Consider the following 18,170-nt stretch of genomic DNA (forward strand, 5'->3'; position numbering starts at 1 on the left):
GTCCAATGAACTAGAGCCCACATCGCATTGTTGTTTCTACTGTGTGGTGGTGGGTGGAACAGCTTTATCTGACACGACCTTCTTTCGTAAACAATCGCGCACTCGAAGCCAGTAAGAGGTTAAACGCAGAATTTTAGGCCAATTGTCCGATTGATATAGGAGTGGGCATTCGGTCATGGTTTCAGTAGTCATCAGTGTAACTATTTTGGTCTCAACGTGTTCATTTTTTCGTTCTCATCTGATGCGATTATGTCGATTTTAGGCCATAACTCCTCTGGTTTCTTCAAATAGTCTGGCCCCGTCCACCACATTGTATGGTTGACTAATTCTCCTGGGGTCAAACGCGCGATGCGCAGTCTGCCGGATTATGTGCAGTCGGCACATGTCTCCATATATCTGGCGACGTCATATGCTGTATCTGGGCAACACGGTTTGCTACGAATGTTTTTAGTTTCGAAGTTGGTGTTTTTATCCATGCTAGAGCTACTGTTGAGTCCGACCAGGCAGTGGTGGCGGCTTATCTGTAATGTAGATAGGTTGGTACGCACATAAGTGATAACTCGAGCGAGGAGTAGTGCTCCGCATAATTCCAATCTGGGAATGGACAACTTTTTTTCGGGTGCTACTTTTGATTTGCCCATTAGAAGCTGACAATGCATGGTCCCGTCTGGTCTTCGAGCTAAGATGTACACAGCAGCGGCGTAGGCAATCTCCGAGCTGTCACAAAATCCATGTAGTTCGTAGGTCGATCCGGTGCAAGTAACTTGTCGTCGCACTCGTACTTGTCCTATTAGTGGTAATTCAGTGTGATAACACTTCCAAGCATCCATCGCGTCTTGGGGCAATGGGTCATCCCATCCAACTCCCAGTGACCATAAATACTTCATAAGCTTCTTGAGATGAGTGGTTACGGGCGCTAACAGCCCAATAGGGTCGTAAATACGCGCGATTTCCGATAAAATATGACGTTTGCTAAACTGTATAGGATTAGTTTGGTGTTGATAGGTTAATACGTCACTATTTGGCTCCCACTTTAAACCAAGTACTTTGGTAAACTCAATTTCACCTCCGTTAAACGCAACGTCTTGGTTTTGTCGATGTTCTTTGGGTACGGCGTCTAATACCTTAGCCGAGTTACTGGACCATTTACGAAGTTCAAACTGCCCATTCTTTAGTACTTTTATGAGATTCTGTTGAAGTTGAAGCGCACTTTCTACACAGTCGGCACCAGTGACCACATCGTCCACATACAGATCGTTACGCAGAACTCGTTGAACATCTGAGTAGGCACCTGCTTCGTCGTTGGCTAATTGAAGTAGCGTTCTTATTGCTAAGAATGGTGAAGATCGTTGGCCGAAGGTCACAGTGGTCATTTCAAAAGTTTGAATAGGTTCTGAACTTTGAAATCGGTAAAGGAGCCGCTGATATTGTCTATGTGCGGGAGTAACGATGATTTGTCTGAACATTTGCTTAATGTCAGCTGTAACCACAACTTCATGTATCCGGAACCTGATGATTATACCCGGCAAGTCTTGTTGTAATTTTTTACCAGGATAAAGGTTATCATTCAACGACTTCCCGTTCGAAGTAGTGGCTGACGCATCGTACACAACTCTCACTTTTGTAGTAGTACTGTCAGGTTTAATCACTACTTGATGTGGAGTGTAATAAGCCTGTTCCGGTTCGGGTGTGGCTTCTGGTACGATTTGCATGTGACCGCTATCGAGATAATCCTGCATGGCAGTATTGTATTGTTGTCGTAATTGCGGCAACTTATCTAGTCGGGATTCTAAACGATAAAACCGGTTGAGGGCCATTTGTCGTGACTGTCCAAGCTGCGGCGGTTTGCAATTGAATGGTAAATGTACAACATATCGACCGTCTGATTCTCGTGTAGTCGTAGAATGATAAATACGCTCACAGTCCTCTTCTGCCGGACTCGTCTTTGACGCATTTGGTACTTCCTCTATTTCCCAGAACCGTCGTAACACAAGATCTACACTGTCCAAAGATGTTAATAACGTAGTGCTTCTCTTAGGATTAGTGTTACCAATGTTTCCCATTAGAGCCCAACCGAACACTGTTTCGATACCAACTGGCTCACTTAGTGAATTTTCCCGTCGCCCACTTCGTATGATGTAGGGGAAAACTTCGGCGCCTAGCAGTACGTCTACGGTAATGGTTCGTTGAAATTTGGATCGGCTAGTTCAAGATCTTTTAGATGCACCCAATCTGCATCGCGTATATGTTTTGACGGCGTACATCCGGTAATTTGTGTTACTACATGCGCTTCGATTGTCATTTGCTGGCCATGGTGTCGTACAGGGCGAATAACTACTTGCGCTCGAGCTTTTATCGTGGGTACTTTCACTCCAGATATGCCACTAACTGCTAAATGACACTTCTGCCGCGATACACCTAGTCTATGTCGACAACTTTCGGTCATGTAGCTACTCTCACTAGCAGATCTAACAATGCTCGTGCTCTTTGATAACGCCCATTGGCGTCTTGTATGAGAATTTCTACGGTAGACATGAGCACTTGTGAGCGTATTGGCAAATTGCCTACAGAGGACAATAAAGTATTTGATTGGTCCTCCACTGCATTGTTATCCAAATGTAGCCAAAATGATGGCGTCCCCCACACACCTCACACACTCGTGTACTCTTGCAGTTCACCGACATGTGTTCACTGAAACACAAGTAACATCGATTGAGATCCTTTATCAACCTATGTCTTTCGGCTGGTGTTTTTTTTTTGAAGTCCGGACAATAAATAAATAAATGTCCGGTGTTGCCTTACACACTTGACACGAGAATGATTTTTTTTGTTCATTTGCATTTGCGTGCATGGGTTTAGGTTTTTTGAACTTCGATTGTGTAGTATGCAGTGTTGTGATTTTGTCAGGTTTTGTAGTTGATGCTTTTTCACGTCCGCTTGCACTGGACTGTCCAGCACCTGCCGCTTTACAAAACTTGGTCAAAAATGTTACGAAGTCCTCGACGGTTGGATCGTCGTTGGTATCGACTAATAGTTCCCATTGACCTCTTAGTGGGGCATCCAATTTTTTTGAAATAAGTATAATAATATTGGGTCCCATTGGTCAACAGCATACTTCTGGGTTTTTAATGCTCCGACTGATTCGGTAATGGTGTTCAATAATTGTCGTATTGATTTTGAGTCACCTAGCATGGCCTTTTGAGCTGTCCAAAGCTGGTCGAAGTGGTCGTGTGTGCTATTGTGCGCCTATTTGAATACCGCTTGTCTAAAATATTTAATGCGAGCTCGTAATTCTCATCACTGAGCATTAGATTGTTTATAAGTTTTAACGGTTCGCCTTCTAAGTACGCCTTTAAATAACTAAACTTAATGACCGGTCTAAAAACTTCATTATTATGTACCAGTACATCGAACTGGTTGCGGAAACTCGTATATTCTTTTTGGTCGCCATTGAGTGAGGAGGTACTGGCAATTTTTCTACCGGAATATTGATCTGAGGAACTTTTTTCTCCATAAACGTTTGGTTCAAACTAGCCTCGGCAATTGACTCTGGTAAATACTCATCTGCGAGGATTTTACAACCAATATATTTTTCTTCAAATTCAGCACGTTCCTTTTCTGTGTCTATTCCGTCTGGTCCGCTTGCGCCGCCTTTACACTGCTGACGTATAACGACTGTAAGATGCGTTTCAAAATCGTTAGATATGCTTTCTAACGACGCATACATTATTTTGAATTTTGATCTCGCCGTCTTCGATTGGTCTTTTGTAAGTGCTTCACCGGCGTCATACACGCGTTGTACTTTTTTCTGAAGACCAACCAAGCGTTCTTTTGACTCTTCGTATACACCCATCGCAGTGGTGTTAGACAAAAATTCAATTTAAATAATAATCTGATAAATTATTATATAGGTATATAGTATTATTTATAAATTACTATCGAAGTCGATGACCTACTAACGAATTATAAATACAACGACGGTGACGTCGCGTGAGCGTACTTTTATCTCTGCGACAAGACACTAATCGCTTATTATGTCGTGCAGGTCCAAAGTCCACGACGACTTTTTTTTCACACGGCGATTACGTAATAAGGTCGCTACACCAATAACTTATTATATAACTTAAATTTAAATTTAATTATTATATTATGTGTATCATACGTTTTAACTTACGGAAATATATATTTTTTTTTTTTTTTGTACACATACCCCGGTCACTGTTCAATCTCTTAGGAACATCCTAGGGTCGAAGGACCATGTAAAAATGCTTGGAGGTAGGAGTGGACTGTATAATCGATGACTTAAGAATTAAAAAAAAAATAAATAATGGTGCAACAACTTAAGTTTGCCACGGTGTCACCGGGTGCTACTATTCAAATAAAATGATAATAGTAATGCTTTAGGTGAAGTAGGGGGCACAATAGTGCTGGCCAGCGGAGGGCAATAATTAATACAATAAATAATAATAAAACTAAGTAAAACGAATACAAAATAATAACAATAATAACAAAATATATATATATAGATAAAAACCGTGTTGGGCGACAGCAGTCCGCTGGACTCTCAACGGCTTAAGGTAATGGTTGGTAAATGTTGGTGTACTCAAAAACAATGACGGTAACGGTAACAAAATTATCTGTGAACGGTCGGTCGGTAGGTAATGCGGTGAGTCGGACGGTAGGTCGAACGGTACTGGACATAGGTGCCGGGCGGCTTGCATTGAAGCAACGCATTTGCCGATATGAACCGGGACGCCGTATAACTGATTCACGTTCCGAACAGAACCAACGCCAAGTAGGAAGAAATTGGCATTTCCATAAAACAATCACTTAATTCATCCAAATCAACCTAAATGGAATCAATTTTAAGAAAACTTAATTTGGGGATTTTGATTCTTTGTATATGATTATAAGTGTACAATATGATAGTATTGGGAATTTATCCATCTACAGTCTACACTAAAGTGTTGACTCACTTGTTTTAATTTTTAGACATGGCAAGATACAAGATCAACCACAAAAACAAAAGCAGCGGCTATAAAGAGACACATTGGAGGTACTGGGGGTGGACCAACTTGTGACATTCAGCTGAATGATGTTCAAAAGGATGCACTCTCTTTGATTAGTCCATCATTAGTGAGTGGTCATGAAAATACTGCAGAATCAAACGTAGAATTCATTTTTGAAGATCCTGAAAATGATATACTTGGTAATTTTCTAATAAATATAGTTCATTCATATAGTTCTTCATATTATCTACTTCATTGGTTAATGAATGATAATGTTTCTGATTTTAGATAATGATCAATTATGCGTTGAAGAATACATTGATGTGTATAATGAATGTATGTATATAAAATTAAAAATATTTATACAAAAATTAGTAAATATTATGCCTACCTATAATTTTGTTTTTATAAGTAGAAAATATAATGCTTGTATCATTAAAAAAGACTTATTCTTATTGTTTTTCATTATATTATTGCAGCCAATGATTATGAAACTTATAATCATCCATCAATCATTGTACCTACCAATAGCATTAAAATCAAGTCAGCCATTGCACCTATACCAGATATCACTAGAGTCAACGAGAATCCTAATAAAGAACAGGCATCAATATTTGCTTCTAAACCTAAACCAGGTAAAATTTTTAATTTTTTTTCTGCATACCTCACATTGGCACATGGACGTCCCCAGCCTTTTTCCAGAGGGAAGGGGGAAATTGTAATTTAAAAAATAAAGGACGATTTATTTTTATAAAATAAATTCTTTACTTCTACATCAAAACTATTAGGTATTTTTACATATTATAGAATTATTAAATTGATTATTTACAAAAATATTATTATTTTAATTTATTAATTTTGATTAAGTACATACTACAACATTATTTTTCGTTAAATACAAATTGTAATCTACGTGGACATTCTCTATCTCTTAAGTCTCACTTAAATCCTTCATAACTCTGCCTATGCATATACTTACCTACATTAATACATAATTTATAATATTACAGTTAATACTCCATATATTCAATAATCGTCTGTTTTTATTACTTTTAAATTTATTTTATTATAGATCTCAAAAGAAAAAAGACTACTGCTACTTGTTTGGGTGAAAGCAATACAGCTGCAACTAGGTTGGGAGATATAGCACAGAGGAAATGTGATTTAAAAGAAGCCTACTATGAAAAAAAAATTAAACTTTTGGAAGAAAATAATGTGTTGTTGAAAAACATTGGAACCACTCTTGGAACATTACTGACCAAGTTAACAGAAAAATGACTGAAAACAGAATTTTAAAGACTGAACTGTATTTTATAAAAACTTTATTTGTTAACTTTACCAGAGAAATTAGTTAAAAAGGTTATTATTTTATTATTTATTATAATTAGTTAAAAAGGTTATTATTTTATTATTTGTTATAATTAGTTATAAAAATTGTTATTACTAAACATTGTTTATTTTAATTTTATATTGTTACTTATACTTTTAACAAATGATCAAAAGAAGGAATAAAAAACAGTGTAAAAGTATTTTCAATAACAAATCTTTATTGTATATATTTATTATTAATTATTAAAAATAAAAAGTATGCATGTTTTTAAATACAATATACGCCATTATTAATTATACGCCATGTCTATGAAAAAGGTATCTTGCAACTTTATCTCGTTGTTGTCTCCCAAGAGTCAACTCTATATTGCGATTGTTATCTGCCAATATTTCTTGGTCTCCCAGCATACCTAAATTGTCATGTTCCTCAATATCTTGTTCATATGTCATAGGAACATTGTTTGCGATACACATATTATGCAGAACTACACACGCATTTATTATGGACGATGCTTTTTCTGGTTTGTAATGTAGTATTCTATCCTTTAATAAGCACCTTAAAAAATCAAAGTTATTTGGTAAAAAATATGTAAAACAATAAAATTTAAAACCATTGTTACCTAAATCTCATTTTTAACACCCCATTGCAACGTTCAATAATACATCTGGTTGACATTTGTTTTGTATTGAAAAATTTTTCAGCATCTGTTGTAGGATTGGTTATAGGTGTCAATAACCATTGCCGCAAGGGATATCCAGAATCACCTGATATTTTTTATACAAATAAATCATAAATTATAACACGTTAGTTGTAAAAAATACACTCATTATATTTTAATATAAGCAAAATACTTTAAAAATGTACTTTAGAACAGTGTCTTAATTACTTTAATAAAAGTATTTAAAATTACCACAAATATATTTAAATTCAAGTATTCAAATACTTATGTTTAAACACTTTAAAACACATTATTTATTTATATTTTAAATAAGATGTTAAAAGAAGATTATTTTACCTAATAAATAAAAGTTGTCATAATTGCGTCTGTATAGTTCCTGAAGTACTGGTAAGACCAAACTATTGTTTCATATATGTGTGTCATGGGTACTGCCAGGAAATCGTGCATTAACATTCAAAATTCTTAATTTTGAATCACAAATCTAAATTTGAGATGAATTAAAATTATTATTTATTTAAATACACATTAAAGCTTCAGGAGGAATCCTTTGTTTTTTAGCCCCCTGACATTTTCGATATTATTTTTTATTACAACAATACATTTCTTTATTTTATGCATTATCTAAAAAATTAGCCCACCAAAAATTGTTTTTTCTTATATATAATAACAAACTTTAAAGAGGTATTTTGGAAAAAATAGACACAATTTATTAGTAGTACTTATAATATATTATAATATTGTATTAGCAATCCTTAAGAAGAAAGATCTATAATAAGGTTTGAAAAATTACCAATTGAACGTTTATGGAATGGTATCCTTTACGGTTTACATAGATATGTTCAGGGTTTTGATTTTCGTTTAAATTCAGATTGGTCGAAGGAGATACAATTGCCACGTGTGTGCAATCAATACAACCTATAACTCCTGGAAATCCAGTTTCTCTGTAGAACCTTTATTATTGAACAATGAACTTATTACTTATTACAAAATAAATACATACATTTTTTTAAATTAATGGACTAAATACTCATTGCGGATTTCTGTGAGTTCATTCAGGTTTTTTGGAAACTTCACCCATTCGTTGAATATTTCAGGATGGTTAAGTGCTTCTACAACCTCGCTAATACAACGTGATACAGTTGGTTGTGATAAAGCTGCAAACCGACTGTTTCCAATTGGAGACTGGTATGAGCCAGTAGCCAAAAAGTTTAATGTAACTAAGACCTAAATAAATATAGAAAATAAATAACTATGTTAAGGTATTATCACTATAATTTACATTTTACAAAGTCTGAAGTCATCAAATATAATATCAATTTATATCTTATATTCACTTACTTTTGTATTCAAATCAATTGCAGAAGAACGGTCTTTTGAAACTATACGAGTTTGTAAAAGTTCAATAATATTTCTAACAAGATTTTTAGAAAGTCTGAAATTTTTTATAAATAATCGATCAGTTAGAAGAAATGGATCCGAAATCATCTCAGGTATTCGCGTTTGTCGTTCATTAAGTAAGTGTTCATGATTTTCAACATTATTAATTGCAAACAACATAGCCATTTCGTCAAAATTAGCCATTTTATAAAATCAAAGGTTATTTAATTTATCGTAAACAAAACTTCACTGTTTGTAATTTTAAAATGAATTTTTCGGAAAATTATTACCAATTATTTGAAATTATACTACTGTTACAATATCACATAACCATGAACTATGATCTAAGCATAGATAATAAAGATATGGATAGGATATATCGGTCTTATCGACGGTATTTAAGGGGTCCAGTTGAGGCCAAACAAGTATACCTATATAGAGTATCAATTATCATTATAAAAACGCCTCAATTGCCTTCCCCTCCAGGCACGCGGCCTCAAATATATTTAACATAGGCGTGGCCTATCCATATCTTTATTATCTATGAATATATTGGAGTGTGTAATCGGTCGTAATGATCTAAATTGTCATAACCGATGATACTACTGTATGGTAGGTATACACGCAATTTTATTTAATTTTATTGTCCACTATGGAACTATCAGAGAAAAATACTGATGTCCACATCGCGCTATGGAAAAATTTCGTTTTAAGTAGGTTAAAAGTAGGTAGTACATTAGGAATATACTTTTTTTCCTATAACTAGGGCAGTAAGACTATTTCGAGTCTTATGGGACAAAATAAAGGTAGGTACTTTAATAATTCATAGACCACGATATAACTAATAAACATCGAACCAAAAATATTGCCATTTTTATTTATACTTGATAAGGACAATCGTTCTAAATAATTATACTGTAACTTCTTTGTCAAGTTGACCGTTTGTTTCTACGGCGGTATAAATTATTTTTTATTTCAAATTAATAATTTTTGAGAATGTTTCGTCGCATGAAATTATCGATTTTGAGTTAGGTTATTATTTTTATTATCTGATTGAGTGACAATCGGAATAAATGCAAAAACTCGACGTTTCATTCCACAAACTATACAAAATTCGATTATAAGTAAGAGTTCTCTATTTCAAAAACACTGTTTTTATTAACTGCGGGTACTCGACGAATAAAATTGAGTGCGTAATCCATTTGTAAAGAACTACAAAATATATATGTTTCTATAATAACGTGTAATCTAATATTGTTGTTCGTCTAATTAAAGTTAGTAGGCAAGTATACTTGTTTTTTATTATTATTATTGCCAGTAAATTATAAAAGTATATTGTTGTGAGAAATAAATAAGGAATTTCGACAACGAAGAATTCATCATCAATATTATGAAAATATTATTAAGATAATTGATTTTCTTCCTTTCAAAATGTAAAATTAAATTTATTATAAAAACCAAAACAATTGGTATACATATTATGATTTATTAATTATTTTAATATTTAATCTAAAACAATAAAGTAATGAACAATAATTGCAAAATAAAATTTGAGTCAATTGAACAAGATTTATTTCGTATTAATTAAAAAAAAAAAAAAAAAATTACCAATAAATTGTTAAAAATATTTTATTATTATTATTTTTTTTCCAATTTCTTCTTCCATTTCAAAGATTTTTTTCAAAAGCAGCTCAAACAATTTGAAAAATAATAATTTATTGTAATATGTTAAATTTAAAATGTTAACTCATACTTTTCGAATAGGTTTATTCATACTTAAAGAATACTTAGATCTTAAATCGTCTACATGATATTCTGATAAAAGTCTATAAAATAGAAAGATTGCATATTAAATCAGTCTAGTATATATATTTGACAACTTACCAACTCACAAATATATTGAAACAAAATTTTAATTGTATGAGGAGTTGGTTATAATTGCTTGTCGGCTACTTTATCTAATACAAAAAAGCCTCATGAAATAGTAATAATTTCTGAAGTATAATTTTAATAACTATATTATTTTCATTTACTAGAACTTTTATTGAATTAGTTAAGCAATTAAGTTAGTTTAGTTAAGCTAATTAAGCAATGTGTATTAAGATGTGCAAGTATCTTGAATTTGCATACTTTACATTATATTTTGTAATATAAATAACAAAATTTTAATAATAAATAAAAATGTAGGTACGAATACAATAAAAATTAAAATAAGAAGAAAAGATACCAAGTGTTTGACGGTTGTGGTTGAGATTTGCGTACAATTAATATATTTCTATTTATTATTTTCTACAACTGTTTTTTCATACCGTAACTTGTGATTTGTAGAATTATATAGATTATTATATTTATAATCTGTTAAGTATAATATTTGGTTAAATAAATATGAATAAATTCGATAAGCAATAATACTATATTTCTATTTGTGTTACTTTAATGATATTGCACTAGCTGTATGATGTTAATTGCGTAAATTTATTGTGAAGGTGAATCGATAAAATATTATATATGTATTGTATATTTATATTTTAAAAATTATAAGAGAGTTTTCAAATAAATTATATAAATAAAAGCATAACATTAGTAACAAAAAACAGAAGAAGAAACACTAATAAGAAGTTTAATATTTTAACAATATCTTTTTGAATATATTAGTATATAATATTATACTTAGAAGAGCTGAAGTATGTTTTCCGGCCGCATTGATGGTAGATGTTAAAAAATAATACAAATACGAATACTATTTTATTTTAATTATAATAAATACATTTATTTCAATAACGAATAATTATATACTTATAAGAGAAAAATTAACTATGTGAAAACTATTGTAAATGTAAAGAAAAATAATATGTTAATGATTCTTTTAAATTAATATGTATGCCAACATTATAGATATGGAATGTCTGACGGATTTTTTAAAATTCTGTACTTTTTTAAAAAGAAACTATTTTTATGAATATCATGTGACCAATGAACTGTCAATGGTGCTAATGGAGATATGATCTTGTCAATGTGTAATTATTATTAGTGTGGGTATTTTTGATTATTTGTTTAGTGAATCCTATTAGTGATACTTTAACTATTCTATATTTATTTTACATATTACATAACTACCAATTAATTCTGGTACACAGAATAGGTACCTACGAAATTGTTAATTTTTAACGTATTAAATTCTGAAAATGAAATTATAAATGTAGAACAAAAAATAATAAATAAAATATAAGTATAATATATTTCAAACTCTCTGTTGTAAAGATTAGATTATAAATCTGTAGGTAAAAAAAAAATATTATAAGAAAAAAATATATTTAAAAGTTTAAATCATATTTTCTATATGAACAGTCGTTTTAATATAACATAATATAACTATTAGTGCTATCTACCAATATTGTATTAAATTCTTGGTTAAAGCTTAGTAGGTAGGTAGATAGCAGCACAAAACATTTTTTATTTATAATATTGTTATATGTAATATCATTGATTATATTATAATATATAATATTTATATATAATCAATAGTAATATATACATCTTTTGCACTGGTAGATTTATCATAAGCTAACAAGGTATATTTTTTACGTCAGTGAATACATCATCAATTAATTAGGTATATCTATTGCACTAGAAAATATCATAACAAAAATATTCTCTATAATATTTTTAGATATTTTATTTTAATTAAATAAAAAAACAAAAAAAAACAAATTACAAATAATAAATAAAATGAAATCGATAACGTTATAAAGCAATATAAAAAAGCGTACAATTTACTTATTGAGAATTACATCGCATTAAGCCTCAAATATAATCAAATATATAAAAAATAAATCGTGAAAAAAGTATGAAATGTATCTACGTATAAAATAAATCGTAATAATATAATATGTAATATAATAAAACTATGATTTCTGATGTAATTGACATATAACCTTTGCAGGCACTTCAATCTATTTTTTTACCTCTGCAGATTTATATTGATATTGATAAAATATACCCAATTCATCATAGATTTACTATGAATTAAGTAAATATATTTATATAGCTAATAAGAAATGTCTGTAAACTACACTACAATACGGCTAAAAAAAGATTGGGGGGAGGGGTGTGTGTCCAGTTTCTGCTTTTGACTATGGCGCTGTGTTATACATAAGTAGCTAGTAAAAAAAGGAATCTACTTATCTCATTAAAGTATACCGAGCATTGCCTTATTACTTTTACATAATATATTTTCTAATTTGTTTAAGAACTTTTTTGGAATTCTGATTTACGAGTATGATATACTGCGATACATCAAATCACTGATTTCAATCATATTGATAAATATGTTTTCTTAACTGACTTATATGTAAAGTTTTGTATGTGTAAATACTAAATTTTCTGGGCCTTAGGATCCAATATCTTTATTATCTATGGATCTAAGGTTCATGCACATAACACATATTATCACACATTATCATGCGACTAATGTTTGTCACCGACTTTTACCCAGTCGACAAACAGTCGAATGAGTTTCATTCGACTAAAGTCATACATCTTTTCAAGAATACCAATTATTTAATTTCATGCGATAAAATTTTTATCGCACGCGACAAACTATATCACGATTTCAAGAATTGACCCCCAGATATCTGTCTCTCTCACTCAATATCTTATTTGTTTAAATGGACGGGAGGTGAAGAAAGCGCCGTCCATGAGTTAATAGGTCTATGGTTTGCAGTGTATTAGTGAAACATTTATGAATTGACGAGTACTGATAGCATCAGGCTGTGAGACTCGTCGTAAGAAAGAACATTATTTCTGGATATTTTTATATTTTTATACTATTATTTTTTATCGCTCTGATAAGGTTAGCGTGGTTTCATTTATTGCCTTTGTTTAACGACAATATTATTTATTATACTATAGAAATTATAAATACAACTATTTCTAGAGCTGTAACAAATAACATTTGTTATATTCGGCAAACAAATAGCAATATAGTTTGGGTGATTAAAAAAAAAAGAAAAAAAAGTGGAATAACATAATGAATGTATTACATATATTTTGTGATAATTATGTATTTACATAGTATTGTTATACTTAGAACAGTCAGAACCGACAGAACCACGCCTAATTAAATTAGTTAAGTATAATGAATAATATTATAGTTATTGTAAAAATAAAATGTTATATTATCAATGCTCGATTTGTGTGAGTCAGTATTTAAAATGTAAAAATAATACACGTCGTTAAAAGTTTACAATATGAGTGATAAAATTAATATATTATTATTATTTTACGGTTTTCGATAAAATATTTTCAGTTATCAGTTTCCAAAACCGTGTAGCTGCTACATTTTGAATTTCAATCTTTATATATTGTTGAAAATAAAAAAAATGTAGACTATAATAAATCGTTATTATTCAATATTATATATTACTTATTTTAAGTTATTTAAGTTAGTTGTCAATACTAAAAATGATTAAAAACTGCGATGTATATATTATATTTTTAACACATCATAAAAAAATGCAATAGTACATTGGATGACAGGAGAAGTAAGCTTTTTCGACCGTGAGCGATAGTTTAGATAGTCATGATTTCCCCAACAAGAGTCACAAATGCCATTTTTTACTCATCCCTGCTGCCTCTGAACAATATGGTAGTAATCCACAAACCTGCAGCTAATGTTTAATATATATTGTCACTAGACAAAGCGTATCGATACATAAATACGTTCACGTATATCAATCTGATTTGTTGTTTCATTGTTTAGAAAATAACTTTTACGACCGCTGACTGCCTGACTAAAAAGCCTTTAATGTCCACTAGACAATAAAAGGTTATTTTTCAACACTTAACTTGCTTGTAGAATTACATTTTCAACTCAGGGTTGACAATAACATTATTAATACAATACTAATTGTAATAAAGGTTGTACCTATATTTTAATTCCGAGTCCATCAAAAGAGATACAGGGATACAATTGATAAGTTATAATACATAGTTTATTTCAATCGCTTTTCATTATAATATTATCACTATTAGGAATTAAATACGATTAAAATATTCCAGAAAATAAAAATAAAAAGGCTGCAGTGTGCTAACTTATTTCTTTCACCGAAGTTGTAACTCTTATATTCAATGTTACTTGTTCGAAAAATGAACACGCTTGTTAGTTTTTGTGCATGATAAATGATTATATATATTTTTTTTTTTTTAATTCAGAACTTAGACAATGTAAACATAAAAAAGTACAGTAAGCATAATGGATGTTTTCTAATTATATTATGTGGCTTGATGACTTGAGAGAAGAACCAACCTGTGAAGGCATTTCGACATGAATTTACAAATTATTTAGGTATTTGTGTGCTTAATTTATAAGGTCTCAGGGCCATTGTAACTTGAGTTTTCTGGGAGGGTTCCGAGGATGGAGAGAGATAGTATAATTTTAACGTGAGGGTTGGTGTGATTTTGATCTGCATGAAGGGTGTGGTTTGAGATATAAGAAGAAGAATTGGTTACGAGTGTGAGGATTTTTAATTGGAAAATATAAAAAATATAATAATAATATTATTTAATATTTTTTATAAATTTTATGTTTTGGATTATTAGCCCCAATTACCGTACAACAGATGGACTTAAGAAGAAAATTATAAATATTAATTTTAGTTTTGAGGGATAGTTTTGAAAATTTACCAAGGATGGGTTTGAGAGAATAGAGTCGTTTGTTTAATTTTATTTTTATTGAGTGAATGTATTAAGCTAACGTTAGAGGCTTGTCGAAAATAATCTAGTCTAGTCTATATAATCTAGCTTAAGTAGGAGTTTGGTATAAATCAATAAATGTATTGCTTATAGTTTTATATGAACTGGAAGAGGTTTTCTGTGACGGAGAGATTATAATTTAAATTACGATAAGACCACGTTTACAATACATTGCCTAATTTATATATGTGTGTTCTACATAACAATATTAATGAAATGTATTATATAAATTGATCAAAAGTATATTTTTAGATATTTATAAAATTATAACGATTCTACACAATATTTTAATATTCGTTTAAATCGATATATATATATATAATTATGTATACATGTACGTTTCATCTAATAATAAAAATATGATATTGAATTATAGAAGCGTGTCCATCGACAATATACTAAATAAAATTTTTATTTAAAAAATCGAAAATAACTGACAAAGTTTTTCGACGACGGTTTATCACGTACATTGACTATTGTTATACGGTAAATAAAATATAAAATTTATAAATAAATATCATTCAAACACAAACACATAATCGGACGTCGCGTCATTCTGTACTTGTCTTGCTGGAAAAACCATATACGTCTCGATTCTCCGGTTGATATATATATACATAATGTATAGTATTGTTGTGATTGTTTTAAAATATTGTTGAATAATATCTGAACCATTTTATAATAGTTATTTTATAATATAAGATGTACGTAATGATAAAAAAAGAATTACCAACAAATATTTTTCCTAAAATATTCGAAATGTCATATCAAAGTGGTTTATAAATAATTTAAAATATTATGTGTACTGTACACACATTATATCATTATAGATAATCACTTTATTTAATATATTATCGTAGATATAGTTTGTACATCAGCCGTCGCTCTTAAAAAGTGAAAACCCATCATAAACTTTTATTTAAATTATAATTTGTAGCCAATGCATTGGCACTTGTAAATCGATAAAAATAATATTACGCAATGATAATATGGTACACACAAACACTGTGCGTGAACACACACAACAAAACAGAACATTGTTTTCCAATTCTACGCGCTCGTAGATGTAACAAATTTATTTATTTTTTCTTTAGGTATTTAAAAAATGTTATCGAAATGGTTAATTAGTAATTTGTAATTAATATTTGAGTAAATAGTGTTTATTTTAGATGAACATAAGAATACAATTTAAATTGATGTAGGTATGCATTTATTTTTTTTAATTTTTGGATGGATAAGTGTCCACACTTAGGTAACAATGTATTTTACTAAATTTATAAGGATAATGATTCATGAATAAATGAACTGTTTTAATGCACCTAATAACAGATTTTAAAATTTTAAAATTAAAAAAAAAATACTTGTTAAAAAATCTATGAAAAAAAAAAAATGTGACTTCGGATTATGATATATTATAATTTATATTATATTATGTATTGATATCATTATTATATTCTAGACTTATACTATACGATTCGTTTCCAAAACAATTCTTTACAAATATTGATATATTTCACTTGACACGAAATAAAACTAAATTAAGTATATAAAACAATTTTAAAATAATATATAAATCCATGATAATATATACTATATACTTTTCCATCATTATGAAATCAATACTTATAAAATTATAAATTAAAATCATGTTTAGACATAACTAAATACTGTTTAAAATGTATAATAATATGTTATGAGTTGTAATTTATAATTATTTATTTTAATTTAATTAGGTCACAACTCACAAGTCATAATAAACTAATAATGAATAACTTATAAAATATATAATGATACTTTTAAGAGTATATATTTGACATTTAAACGTATTAAATTATTACTTAATATGTGTATAATAATATGTAATTTTTAATTTAGTGTCAGGTAAAACATATTTTGTTGTACAAAAAAGTATAAATGTGTAATTGAAACTGATAGGTGCTTTGCAATGAAATGTGTAAAAAAAAATGTTTTGTTATATTCGTTCATGTAAGTGGATTTTTGTTATTCTACATTAATCAAAATTACTCATCTCTTATGTGTAGGTATTCACTTAAAAAAAATAATAAAAATAATTTTATAATTTCAAGTTGCTGCGAAAATTATTGATTAAGTAACATCTTCTATACTCATTCGCTTTCATAGGAAACTTAAAATTGTTCATAACCTCTATAATAAATTATCTTTCCATCTTGGAACAGCCAGAAAATCCTCGATGAAGACTATATAAAGTAAGACGTATCAAGGCCTTTTGTTTATCTATTTATATCAATTTAATAATAAAAATTAATTGAAAAACGTGTAATAAGAATTGATAAATTTATCGACGAAAAAAAAGAATGAGAAAAAACAAGTTAAATCTGTCGTTGAGGGATGTTTCCATAACACATTTTTCATTTCTGTACCGTACTATTTATATGTTAACTTGTAAATTTATTATCATTTCATTGTATGAATTGTTTATTTTAAATAAAAATTATGAAAAAAACTTACATTAAGATAATCATGTTTTAGACTCTTACATAAATCGAAAAGTTATTTTTTACTATTAATAAATATTTGATTTGTAGTTTAAGCAATTCTATTTTTATCTTTACGAAAAATAAGAATGACGTTTTATTATTAATATTTAAAAGATATTGTATTAAAATATGTTTTAAATATAAAATGATAATAATAATTTCCACTTTTCGATTTATATAATATTATTCCTTATCTGCGATTCTCACTATAAATAATATTTATCTTTTATTATATTATAATAATATGTAATATTGTGCATTATATTCTGCAATGAAACTGTGGCCTGTAGAAGTTTAAAATAATATCCAAGTTATCAATAGTATAAATTATAATATTACAATACGTTTATTATTCAATGATATCGAGAAAAAAAATTTTTTTTTTTTGTTTTAAGTTTTTAACAACACGATTTATTGTCGGATTCTTGTCTAGATATCGAATCACGAGTGGGAGCAGGAATTGGTAATTTTATACTTGATTTTTATTTTTTTATTTATTGTGT

The 18,170-nt window shown here is 29.6% G+C and overlaps 2 protein-coding genes and 1 pseudogene across 2 annotated transcripts; 1 reads left to right on the top strand and 2 right to left on the bottom strand.

Annotated features, from left to right (window-relative positions):
• Nucleotides 1-365: 365 nt before the first annotated feature.
• Nucleotides 366-2,063, bottom strand: LOC126549312 (uncharacterized). Its single transcript, XM_050198129.1, has one exon. The coding sequence runs from the start codon at nt 2,061-2,063 to the stop codon at nt 366-368; it is 1,698 nt and encodes a 565-aa protein (XP_050054086.1).
• A 1,514-nt stretch (nt 2,064-3,577) lies between these two features.
• Nucleotides 3,578-6,661, top strand: LOC126549056 (uncharacterized). Its single transcript, XM_050197425.1, has 5 exons — nt 3,578-4,795; nt 4,993-5,209; nt 5,298-5,345; nt 5,489-5,644; nt 6,082-6,661. The coding sequence occupies exons 1-5, from the start codon at nt 4,592-4,594 to the stop codon at nt 6,285-6,287; spliced, it is 831 nt and encodes a 276-aa protein (XP_050053382.1). The 5' UTR covers nt 3,578-4,591; the 3' UTR covers nt 6,288-6,661.
• On the bottom strand, nt 6,537-8,764 carry LOC126549055 (putative nuclease HARBI1; annotated as a pseudogene).
• Between the last annotated feature and the right edge of the window lie 9,406 nt (nt 8,765-18,170).

This window comes from Aphis gossypii, chromosome 1, assembly GCF_020184175.1.
Source record: "Aphis gossypii isolate Hap1 chromosome 1, ASM2018417v2, whole genome shotgun sequence".
Lineage (NCBI taxonomy): Eukaryota > Metazoa > Arthropoda > Insecta > Hemiptera > Aphididae > Aphis > Aphis gossypii.

Coding starts and splice junctions, on each gene's coding strand:
- LOC126549312 (XM_050198129.1), bottom strand. CDS start 2,063: ATGGGAAACATTGGTAACACTAATCCTAAGAGAAGCACTACGTTATTA.
- LOC126549056 (XM_050197425.1), top strand. CDS start 4,592: ATGTTGGTGTACTCAAAAACAATGACGGTAACGGTAACAAAATTATCT. Junction 4,796..4,992: donor CCGAACAGAACCAACGCCAA/GTAGGAAGAAAT, acceptor TTTAATTTTTAG/ACATGGCAAGATACAAGATC. Junction 5,346..5,488: donor CATTGATGTGTATAATGAAT/GTATGTATATAA, acceptor ATATTATTGCAG/CCAATGATTATGAAACTTAT.